The 12090-nt window shown below is 44.1% G+C and overlaps 2 protein-coding genes across 4 annotated transcripts in view; both read right to left on the bottom strand.

The window, feature by feature from the left end:
* The window catches only part of osmr (oncostatin M receptor), a 22159-nt gene extending 18993 nt beyond the window's left edge, over nucleotides 1-3166 (bottom strand). Inside the window, exon 1 of the mRNA XM_008284923.1 lies at nucleotides 3153-3166. The gene's annotated coding sequence lies outside the window, so the exon portion shown is untranslated. The remainder of the gene's footprint in view (nucleotides 1-3152) is intronic.
* LOC103359538 (rho guanine nucleotide exchange factor 28-like) overlaps nucleotides 1-12090 on the bottom strand; it is a 38119-nt gene that overhangs the window by 10469 nt on the left and 15560 nt on the right. For 2 of the 3 annotated variants that reach the window (XM_008284928.1, XM_008284929.1), the window contains 12 exons: nucleotides 10177-10298; nucleotides 9627-10003; nucleotides 8727-8901; nucleotides 8075-8186; nucleotides 7780-7860; nucleotides 6322-6364; nucleotides 5281-5370; nucleotides 4590-4713; nucleotides 3640-3784; nucleotides 3319-3374; nucleotides 900-957; nucleotides 210-345 (listed from right to left, as the gene is read on the bottom strand). In XM_008284928.1, the coding sequence (XP_008283150.1) occupies nucleotides 210-345; nucleotides 900-957; nucleotides 3319-3374; nucleotides 3640-3784; nucleotides 4590-4713; nucleotides 5281-5370; nucleotides 6322-6364; nucleotides 7780-7860; nucleotides 8075-8186; nucleotides 8727-8901; nucleotides 9627-10003; nucleotides 10177-10298 (1519 nt within the window). The remainder of the gene's footprint in view (nucleotides 1-209; nucleotides 346-899; nucleotides 958-3318; nucleotides 3375-3639; nucleotides 3785-4589; nucleotides 4714-5280; nucleotides 5371-6321; nucleotides 6365-7779; nucleotides 7861-8074; nucleotides 8187-8726; nucleotides 8902-9626; nucleotides 10004-10176; nucleotides 10299-12090) is intronic. The other variant, XM_008284930.1, reaches the window with a different exon arrangement.

The raw sequence follows: 12090 nt of genomic DNA, 5'->3' as shown, positions 1-12090 counted from the left end.
GAAGGAAGGATATAATTTGTGGACTCAATCACAGTATCCAGTGTATTTCAATCAGAATTTAAAGACACAAACGCTCCCAGAAAACCAACTAATCTGGTTTATCTCACCTATTCAATGTCAAACACAGGATTTAAACACTTGAAAACAAAACACCAAATTAATCTATTAAAGTCATATTCAAATTGCTGTGTTGGTCGTCTTGAGCTCACCTGCTGTCGATGGAGATGGAGAGGCTTTTGGACAGAGGAGCGACCGTCTCTCTTTTCTCTCTGGTCATCGCCGGCAGAGAAGACGATGAGGAGGAAGAAGAAGAAAAAATGGACGCCGGAGAGTCTTTCATAGAGTCTGGAGGAAAAATCAGAGGGGAAGAGTTATCATTCATACCTTGGAGGTTTTCCCGCTTCACAAATAAACACTTGAGGTGTTTTGTTTAGTGTCGGGATGCTTTGTTTGTATCCGTGTAATCATCGACTCCAACGGTAACGGGATCAGGAAGCTGCACTTGTAATCGTTTGTTGTTTAAGTGGGCATGAAGCCTGCAGCTGTGATGTAGTAACTGGAGGTGATTATGACTGACCTTTACATTTTTTGCCAGATATCAAACATTCAGAAGACAGAGAGCTTTACAACAGGAAATAAAATAATCCTGTTCACGCAGCAGAAACATTCAGCCCCTGTAGTCATGCACCAACACATAAACACAATCCAGGCCAGGTCCCCCACTGAGGAAGATTAAAATTTAACCTTTTTTTTTTTTTCTCTAACCGGGGAGAGAATACCAGGGAGAGGCAATGGCTTACTTAATCCACTAGAGGACAAACAAGGGAGGACAGGTGAAACCTAAATGAATCAAAGGCTGAGGGAGGACACCGGCGGAGAGGGGGAGGAGGAGGACTCACTCTGTGGGAGGGACAAGGTCTTGCTCTTCATCAGCAGTGCATTCCTGTCCTGAGGCTTCTGGGGGGAGAAATAATCATATTAACATGAGCAGCTGTAAATCCTTGTCCTATAAATAACAAGACGCCGTGGCTGTAGCACAACATAGTCAATACTGGAGTCAATTTACGACTACATAGATAACATTAAAACTAAAAAGACAAATCTGCCCTCGGATATGGTGCACCGCTAGTTTGTGATGTTCAACACATTCCAGGCGTTCCTTTGTCACCGCGTGTTGGAGTTTTCCTATTTCCTCTGAACCTGCCTCTACTTCAGTAGCTGATTATTTATGCATTTTTTGGGGCATTTTGCTGTTATTGAAAGCACAGTGTGGGGCAGCTGTGGCTCAGGCGGGTTGTCCTCCAATTCCAAGGTTCGACCCTCCACAGTCGAATGGGCAAGACGCTGAACCTGAAGTTGCTCCCAATGGCAGGCAGCACCTTGCATGGCAGCTCTGTCGCCGTTGGTGTGTGAATGTGTGAATGAGAAACACACTGTAAAGCGCTTTGGGTCTGTTCGACAGCAGACAAAGGGAATGACCAGCAACAAAAGGTGGATTTGTTCTGGGCAGCCACACACATGTCTCTGGCTGATCGACTGTCAGCGAACCCGTGAGGTTACGTTACGACAACTTGATCCAGAACATTGAGTGGAAAGTTTGATTTACTGAAATATTGGCTATATTGTAGTCACAACTTCAGAGTGACAGATTTTTAGCTCAGAAAGTGTTAAATGTGTATTGTAAGGCAGGTTTTTGGGCCCATGGTAGTGCTGTGCAGCAATGTGTCTCCATTCTGTTCATATAATTCATAAGCACAAGGACACGTGTGAATCCACAGCAGGTGGTTTGACACAATTCAACTTATCGACAGTTGGTGGTGCAAAAAAGTAGTAAATGATGCATGTTTTAAATATTCACAGAATTGGCTTAGAGAATTTTTCTTTTTTGGCCTTTGTTGGATAGTATTAGTGAGAGAGAGACAGGAAAGTGGGGAGAAGACATGTGGGAAAGGGTCATGAGCGGGATTTGAACTCATGACCTCCACATTGGGACTGTAGCCCTACACATAGGACGCCAGCTCAACCAGGTGAGATATAGCAGCGCCCGTAGAGAATGTTTTTTAAGGGAGGAAGGGCACCATGTTTGTCTGTTTGACCATCAAGGACAAAGCAAAGATATTTTGGTGAGAATCTTGAAAATGATGACGCCTCGTTTACAAGGAAACGCCACGGGGCACCTTTAATTCTGTTCAAGCAGTAAAGTTGTACTGAAGTGATGCAGCATCGTTCCCCCAAAGATGTAGAGAAGCTCAAGAGTTGAGCAGCAGAAGCCAAGACATTCTGACTTTAAACTCCTATCATAGATTCAATTCCAGTTGAGCTGCATTTCCCATAATATCATCAGTAATATTGTTTTAGCTCCTTTCTGTGACATCTTTACAGTTTATTTATACAATCTACTAACACCATGAGGTAAGGAACTATTGGGCCAGCTGCCACTTTAATGGTGGAAAAACACTTTGTCTCTGAGAAATTGTTTGACTCATGAAATCATACAACATTAAAAAGGAAGCATGTACACGATCCTTTCTGCCAGACGTCTTAAAATGACGCCACGTTGTTTGTATCTGCGCTGCTAACTATGAACAGAATTAAAGAGCCCTTATTGTGCATATTTATAGGTTTATAATTTGACTTCTGGGATCTACTAGAATATGTTGACATGTTTTAATGTGCAAGAAACACATTATTTTTCTCACACAGCATCTCTTTCCTCACTGTCTGTCTGAAACGCTCCATTTTAGCGACTGTTCCTTTAAGTCCCCCCACTCGAAAACCTTAGTCTCCTCTGATTGGTCAGGTAGCTGGAAAAAGTACGTAAAGTAACCCCAGATGTACGAGGGCAGGAACAGAGGGGGAAATAATGGCAGGAAACGGCTGATTCTTTGTTCGATGGCGTGCTGAACTCGCTGCCAGGTGGGCGTTATGCAAATTACACGTGGTGATGTAGATAGGTAATGGAAGAAAAAACTTCAAACGGGGCATTTAAGCAGCTGTGGGTGAGTGTTTTCCGTGGGAGAGAACGACTCCCTTTGGCGTGGACGTGGGGTTTTGTAAGTTCACAGATCTTTCCCATGTATAAAGAGGCCAGATAACATTCTACAACAAATGGAAAAAAACACAAAAAGCACATTATGGGCTCTTTAAAACACATCAAACACAAAGTCGACCCAGATATGCATCGTGTGTCACCAACAGCTATTCTTTTAAATGTTTGTATAGTCTTTTAGGGTGAATTTTTCCTTTAAACTATTTTGAAATCCTTATTCTTGCTTGTTGGTTTTGAGATCAAGTGACAGGCGTGATGTCGACGGTTACCTTTCCGCAGGCCGCAACAGACTCTCGACAGTTTTTATGGACGTTCAGGAAACAGTCTGCGGACAAGGGCAGACGAAAACTCGGTTAATTTCATAAGTTAACTGATAATAAACAGAATCACCACATTTCTGGACTCAGCGTCCAGATGGCTGTCAAACTGCGCTGCTGACTGTTGACTCCATGGAGGGAATACAATTGATTTCATGTCTTCTGCTGAACAAAACATCAAGGCAGCACGTGCGAAGAGATTTAAACAAACCCTAAACAGTTCAGCCACCACAGGACATAAAACAACAACAGCACTGACAGTATAATACTCACTGGAGCACTGCAGCAGCTCCTTCCCAGAAACAGACTTATCACAGGCCACACAGAGAGCAGGACCAGATGGAGATACAGGAACAAACTGGTGTCCATTAGCCGCTCCTGACTTCTCCTTTGCCTCCTTCACCTCTTTCCCCTTCACCTACAATACAAGCCATAAATATCTTTAATTTACTCGTTCGGCTGACGTTTACTGCGGTTAATGCCTCGATATCATGTAAAACCACCAAAGTAGAAATAACATGACTGAGCGGCAGGCAGAAAGAGGCACACAGCAGCCATCTTCCTGCTAAACACACCTGTTAAAGTGAAGCGAGGGGAGATAAAGAGGCCTCGGAGGGAGCTTTTCTGTTTACTTTGTTAAGGTCCGCGGGGACGGCTGCTGTTATGCTGCTTTATCCTCAGGAGGGCCTTTGGGGGATTCCTCTGTGTGTGTGTGTGTACGTGACGGAGCAATGTTTATTTTCTTATCAAACTTTACAAGGAAGTGTAAGAGTGTGTGTTTGTTTTTTGGACGGTCCATCGCGCGTCCGTACATACGTGGAAACATGTCCTCGGACACGCACACACGTGTCCGCGAGATTAAGAGAATACTACGGAATGTGTTTTGGTTCCTCACGCTGTGTGGAGGGAGGTCTGCACATTATGTAAGAGAATATTTTCATTGCGTCCTGTTGCTAAGACCTGAAGAGAGGGAATTTTCTACTTGGCCAAATAAAGGCACCGTGCTCAGACAATGGCCCCCCAGCGCAGGAATTCTGACCCGGCTTGTCTGAGAGGCGGTAAACCTTTTACTGCGCTGCTCTGGGAAGCCTTTCAGCTGTGGCTTTTCTTTTTGTTTTTTTAATCATAAAGGTCAACTATAGGGATTTTCAGTCACGTTTTAGGCACATGTAGGGGTAAATCTTAGCCGGCAAGAACTCATATTTTCCACTGTGCCGCCTCACCTTGGTCTTGCTGCGAGTGCTGGACATCCTGCTCTTGAGGAAGCTGAAGGTCCGGCTGACTTTGTACTTCTCCGACTCGACCTTAGATGGAATTATGTATTTATCCCACTCCTCATCCTCGATCCTGTGGCAGCGTGAACACACGTGTCATCACAGTTCCTCGCATCGCTTTGGCCTGAGCAAGACTCACATCCAAACATGCACACTGTTTCTAAAATGAGTCACTATTTTATTAATAGACGAGAAAGAGTTGAATAATCAGGTACGCTGGTGTCATGCTGGAATGAAAGAATGTCCAGACAGTCTTCCAGGACCCCTGGTCTACAGATTATTACTCTTAACAACATGCTTGGCATGCTTGGAAGTCACTATGGACTCTAGTGGCTGCTATTTATAGTATGACCTTGGTAAAATGCAATTAATAATGTGTCAGCTATTTACAGCAACCTACGCTGGTTATGTTGGGCATTCTAGCAACAATGGCAGAACGTAAAGAGGAGAAACATGCAACATCACATCACACCTGTCGTAAAAAAGTGTTAATCTAACTTCTGCACATTCCTACGTCAACAAATACAGCTGAAAAGGATCCGTGTGGTGAGTGGATGAGTTGAGGAATGGTTTCACGGCGGGGTTAGAATGAGTTAAGCCACACATGCATGGCTGTGAGGCCATTTTGGTGAAAACATACTCTTTGAGGAACTCTGTGAGGGTGAGGTGTTGGAGCGATGCGCTGCTCTCCTCCTCGGCTGACTGGGCCCGCTTACGGAAACCCAAAACCCTGCGTGGATATAAAAGACCTCAGACCAGGTTGTCGTTGCGTCTCGGCTCATCAGGTAACTCAAAATGTTAATAAGGTTTGAGGGTGTCTAAAATCAGAGCACTTTTGTGTAAGGAAGCTAAGACGACTACAGGTTTTACATATGAATACACACAGTGATGCTACGTAATGTTTTAGTAGATCGTATATTATCGTAGCCGATGCTTTTATGCAGAGGTTATATCCACTTTGTTAATACTGGATGGTTGGTGAGTCTGATCAGGTTGGTGTTGTGATTATTATTTTATGCTAATGCAATAATCCAAGGGCTCTAATATGATAACGTAATCGTCTAACATGATGTTCTACAGTGTTTCCTCTGTTAGCAATGCATGGTTACCAGCAAACAAAACGTATTAGCACATGATGGGTTTATGAGGCAGCCAGATGGAATCAGCTGTAACATGAACATGGAAAGTGGTATTTATGAAATGAGAACCAAATAAGCAAAACGTGTTACATGGTGGGATCGTGAAGCACATGTTAATTCAGAATAATTGTTAAAAATCCAAGATAAATACTACAATATGTGCATGCTGCAAATTCAGTATCGTTGATGTGGTCAAGAAATGAGGGAGATGTTTCTGAGGTCTGACATCCAAGAAGCCCCGAGTTTGGTTGTTTATTTTTGGTTATATTGAGGTTGCAATCAGAGAATATATATGTGTGTATATATATATATATATCCTGGCCCCAGTCTCGCAACAGGAAGTATGTCACATCCTGCACACTCAGACTCCAACCACAGGTTTAACACCAGAGACACACAAACACACACATATACACATGCAGACCCCATCTAAGCCGGTGTCTAACCGCTGGTCAACACCGATGCCTAAAAAGGGAGGAACATCTGAGCGATACCCTAAACACAGCTGAGAGGAGCTTTATGAAATGATACGCCGGTTTTACCTCTTTTCTCTGGGCGTCTCAGTCAGGTTGAACGCTCGCTGCTCTGTAATGTGAAAATAACGAGGACGAGCAAATGAGTAAGCCAGAAACACATGCCAAAACATTTGAAAATGTTCTTATAGATAGAAGTGAATCAGCTGAAAGGGTTAAAAGCCCCATTATCTCCCGATTAAAACTGAAGCAAACGCAGGGATCACTGGACAAGTCAAGATCCAGCAAACCCCTCCAGAGAAAGAATAAACACGGCAGCAAGTCTTGCCTTGAAAAACCAGATGACAGCATAGATGGAAAAAAAAAAAACAGAAAACCAAGAGGGAAACAAAACATGTACCCAAATGGAAGCATAACAGAAGCCTCAGAACAGAAACAACTTGTTCTTTAGACGATCTGTAGGAGCTGAGCATTCCTCCAAAGCCTCAGTCCCCTACTCGTCCACCACTATACAATATAAATCAGTTCTTGGACGACTATTGTTCTACGAAGAGCAAATCCTGAACAGAAAGTCTGCTTTTGATCAGTTCAAATATAATGAAAACTCCTTCCCGAGATAATGATTTGTGCATTACACATTGAGTGTTGAGCTCACCACCAAGAATTAAACTGCACCACAGAGCTGCACAATTTGGGGCAACAGTGAAAAACAGCTTTACTTTTCACAAACAATGGAGCTGGACTGATGCTGGACATCTGGGGCTGATTCGGATACTGAATAATAGGGAGTAAAAAATTCTGATATTGATATTTACATTGGCTGACATTCCTGATGTGTGTGTATATATATGTATGAAGAAATGAAATGAAAAATACTTTATTTATCTTTCATTTCTTCATTTATATATATATATATATAAAATGATCAGCTCATCATCAAGCTCTGCAGAAGCCTGATAACGATCCTGATCATTTGAATCAGGTGTGTTGGAAGAGGGACACATCTAAAACATGCCGGACTGTGGCCCTCGAGGACCAGGATTGGACACCCCTGCTATAGAGCTATATTGAAAAGGGTGTCACAAACTAATTAGCAACTCACATGAAGACACCTCTTGACTCCAAACCACCACTCTGCTACATGTGCTGCAGGCAGATCGTGCATATTGTTTTATAATTAGTTTTTTTTTAAAAATAATAATAAGTTTGGCACATATTGGTGAACATTTATGCAAAAGCCCATATTTTTGTGATGAGCCATTATTTGCCAATAATACTGGCTGGCCTCCAGGAAATATCTGGAAAAATAATCATTTTACAGCAAAATTATTTTGTTTTGCACTGTAAGTTTTTTGTTTTTTTCAATCCTGTACAAATCTAGGGTAGTAAAAAGTTTGAAGATCCCAGTTGCTCCATTTAATTGTGCAGCTCTTGTGATCACCAGCTGGTCCCATGATGCACCAGAAAAAGGGAAAAGACACTGAAACGCCTTCACCAGTTGTTGTTCGACGCCGTTCTTGTACTTACTAACTTGGTTGAGACGAGAGAGGGATTTAGAAAGAGATAGAGCCTGAAGTAGAGAGCGGCCGCTGCTGCTGAACGCGCCATCTACACGGGACAGAGCACGGCCTTCATTCATATTTTCTCACAAACACCCTCACGAGTGACTCGGAGCTGACACTAAACACACACACACAGAGCTCCAGCTGATTTATGACAGTTGTCTGGTCTTCCCCCTTCCTAGACATGTGGCACATTTGTCCATTCAGCTGGTTCTTGGGAACGCCGAGGTCGCGGGGCAAAGGAGTCATAGTTCACTCACCTTCTGCCAGATCAGTGATAGTTGCGTCTCGGTTTAGCAGCGGCCGTGACGGCTTTGCTTTAGGGGAGGAGTAGGAGTAGGAGCGCAGGCGAACCTCGGCTTCCTCTGGGTTCTGGGTGAGGAAAACATATCAGAAGGAACGGATCAGACTGCAGAAAGCAGAAGCTAACCGGTTCAGGAAAATTGGAGAGCAACAAAATCCTGCAGCGCTGACATTTTCCAGCTACCTCTGACTTTTTATCCGCTCTATTGAGCTTTATTGACAGTGTGGGCTTATCTGCTACTGATTGTCAGTAAGGTAGACTTTGTGTTTGATGTCAGACATGACTTTTGTTTTATGCAACTCTTATTTTAATCACAAATCTTTCTGCACAATTGATAAGTGAATGAAAGCATCATACAGAAGGCAAGTGAGGACATTATTTGAGTGGAATGAAAACAAGACGCTGGGGTGACCTAGTTAAAGTTAGAGGGTGAAATGTTTATAGAAGCAGGAATTCAGCAGGAATCATCTCCTGTCTCGAGACAATATAGTCACAGATTCACCATATTTTTGGGAATAAAGCTGTTGATGAACCAGGAGAAGGAGAATTGGTGTAAATATTCTGTGTCAAGCCGGATATGATTCTGCACACGGAGATGAGGGTCTAACCTTGGTGACCTTCTGCGTGACGTCGGAGTGCGCGCGATTGAAATCCGGTGACGTATCGAAGGAGTCCCTCTCCTCTCCTGAGCTGGACCGCAGGATGGACGGCTGCTTTGAGGACGAGCAGGGGTAGGAATGTCCCAGTATGTCCTCCTCTCCGCTGTCACACTCGAGACTGGGGCTGTTTGCAAACACAGAAATGCAAAGGTTATAATCCGACAGTGCGCTAAAACATGAAGTGGCTGCTAATAAATTAGTCTGCATCAGCGGTGACGACGAACTTTGGTGAGAGTCAAAAGTCATCACACGCTCACTTTTGCTGAGCACAAAACAACAAACCAGATCGAACTGCAGACCCACATTCAGACAAAAGTCTACAAGGATCATGATGTAAACAGCTAAAGTCTAAACTCCAGCAGATTACAAGCTGCTTTGTGATGAGCTGCGTTATTTTGCAGATGGCCTAAGATGGCCCATCGTGGACAAATCTGCAGCCTTTTGATCGCTCGATTCTGCATCACTGAGGAAACTGGAAGGAATGTTCACTCCAACGCACAAACAGCTCAATTGTATTCGAGCTTCCTGTCACTTTCCACACCTTCGCCGACAACAATCACTGAGCTACATGTAAGAAACAAAACAAATATTTTCCTCACATTCCAGACTTATTAGTTGTCTTAGCATAGGTTAAACACAAGACCGCCTGTGACTCAACACATTTCTAAACTGTTGCAGAGGTTTAATGATCTGCTGCATTGATTTTAAAAAAAAAAGTAAAGTAGGTCAGCCTGCATGCAATAAAAAACTAATCCCGTTTGGAGGCAGTTGCATGAAATTTCTTTAATAAAAAAAGCAATAGTTCACACTTTGATGTTAAATCAAGAATCAACAGCGATCGCGTCCTACCTCAGGCCTCGGCTCGCCTCCGTAAAGCTGCATCCTCTGTGATTCAAAGCCGGAGAAACTGGCAAGCATGTCTGGTTCTGACGCCTCTGTGCTCCTTCGAACAAACGGAGGGCGGAAGCCAGGGGAGAGGAAGGAAAAGATGGGGAGGAAGCAAAGGGAGAGGGGGGAGAGACGCGAGGAGATGGCTCCCTGTGACTCTCCGGGCCTTGGATACCCCTCTGCCCGCTGTGGGGTGAGGATGGGTGCCGGTTCTGGGAGCAGTTCCCTGAATTAGGGGGAGTCACGGAGAAGGAATCCCAGCAGGAGCTGCCAGCATGGGATGAGGGGCTGACCTCATCCTCCCCTGGAGAGCGGTACTTAATGTCAGCGTCGTCCACCTGGAACAGAAACGTGAGAGAGCAGTGAGAAGGAGCCGGAACCGATCCACCTGCTGATTTGTAGCTCCGCCACTGAAACATTTCACATGTTGAGCCAGGTCTGTTCATTTTATGAATGATACCACTGCTAAACATTCTTCTCTCACTCTAGATGCATAGAAATAAATACTCACCTGGTCCACCAGCATGGCGTTGGCGTACACTTGGTCTTTGCCGTGGATCATCGCTGACAGTCTGGCAGCGGCAGCCAGAGTCGGGGATGAGGCCTGGCTCTCCCTTATGGACTGGCTTTTCTCTGCCGAGAGGGAAAGAGCCAGAGAAAGAGAGAGAGAGGGGATTTTTCAATATTACATTTGGTTTCCACAGCAACACCAAATAACTGCTCACAAACACAGGAAGTGACATACACATCCTGGGCAGTTGCATGTCATTGTTCAGGACCAAGAGTCTCTGTACGAGTGTGTGTGTCTGTCTGAATGGCTCTTTGCACACACACGTGAAATGGTGTGTGTGCATGGAGCTGCGAGCTGGAGGCATGTTCCTTCCCCACCCTGCCCTTCGATACGGCCGGCGAGTGGAAATAACTCCCGGTGAGCACACAGTGGCATTGAGAGGAAGCCTTTCAACACAGTGGAGTCACTGTGAGCAGCAGTCTGGTTTTGCTGTTAAACAGGAGAAAACACTCCTGCTCTCAAAACACACACACACACACACACACACTGACACACACACAGCTCCCTCTGGGATGTAAAACGCACACCCTCTCCACAACACAATTTCTTAGAAGGTATTTCGGGCTAGAAAATAACCTATGCACATAAACAAAGACGCTAAACGTTGCCAGTCGCTGCACAACAAAACCTTTGATGAGACATTTACAGCAAAGTATTGTTTAGGAATTTCTGCACAAAGTAAAGGAACTCAACTGTGATGCACACAAGGCCAGAAAGTAGCTGAAATGCTCGGTAAAAATGGACATTTATACAAATACAGCCGCTTGAACGGCAGACGAAGATCATGCGAAATGATCAACAGCTACTAAATTGTGAGTCAACTGCTCATTTCAAGCTTGAGGAAACTGAAACGCATGGCTGTTTGTAGTGGAGGTAAGGCGATACAGGACATAAAAGTGTTTCTGGTGTAACTTTGTCCAGCCTCAGCAGCCCACTCACTACGCAGCCTGTGTGTCACATTTGCATCATGTATAAGCTATTTATGAAAGGCTGAGTTAATCACAATTCTGGTAATCTGACTTTTTAATCACTTTTTTACCTCTACTAGTTTACCATCAGTAAAAATAAGTGCCTATGTCTCAGCAAAGATGTTTTTTTTGCAGTATGATATGAAGCCTTTAGTCCTTGATTCCAAAAAACATCCATTTCAGAATCGGAGAGAACCCACGCTGCATGTGGAGAACATGGAGACTCCACGCAGGAAGATCCCGGGTGTCCTCACTGGGATGTGAACCAGCGACCTTCTTGCTACGTGACAACGGTGCTAACCACCGAGCCACCTTGCAGCCCGAAAACAAACCCATATCACTCAATTATAATGATCAATAAATCCACTAACTTGCCCTCAGTGCTGCAGTTTAGCTTCTAAACAAGCACAAAGCAAAAGACTGTAGATAAATTCAGAGGGTATCACTGTATTCTGCAGCAATAAATAAAAGATTTCACATTCTGCTAAAGATTCATGTGAGATTAAAAAAAAAAAAACTAAACAAACCAAATCTAATCACAATCGCAGCTGGTGCAGCACTTGTCACAGTAACCAGAAGAGGCAGCCTCATTAGCTCAGTTATATTATTATGCTCCTAATCACCATCTCACCTCACAATGGCCAAGCCGGGCCTCCAGCGATGCCAGCGGGGCAAAAAACATGCCTTTGGCATGTTAAACGCTTATTAAAACGAGACTCAACAGTCTTCTTTATAGAGGAATCTGTAGTTTATCCATGGTTTCCAGGCTTCCAGCACCGCAGAGCAGGAGAGGAGATGTCCAGCATTTGTAACAGAGAATAAATCAGACCAACAATTGGCTGTGCTTCCTGTAGGCAGTAAGTCCAATAAATCTGAGAGGCAACGG

Source organism: Stegastes partitus, unplaced genomic scaffold, assembly GCF_000690725.1.
Source record: "Stegastes partitus isolate 25-593 unplaced genomic scaffold, Stegastes_partitus-1.0.2 Scaffold380, whole genome shotgun sequence".
NCBI lineage: Eukaryota > Metazoa > Chordata > Actinopteri > Pomacentridae > Stegastes > Stegastes partitus.
The sequence above is the reverse complement of the archived record's forward strand: the minus strand, read 5'-3'. Positions and strand labels throughout refer to the sequence as shown.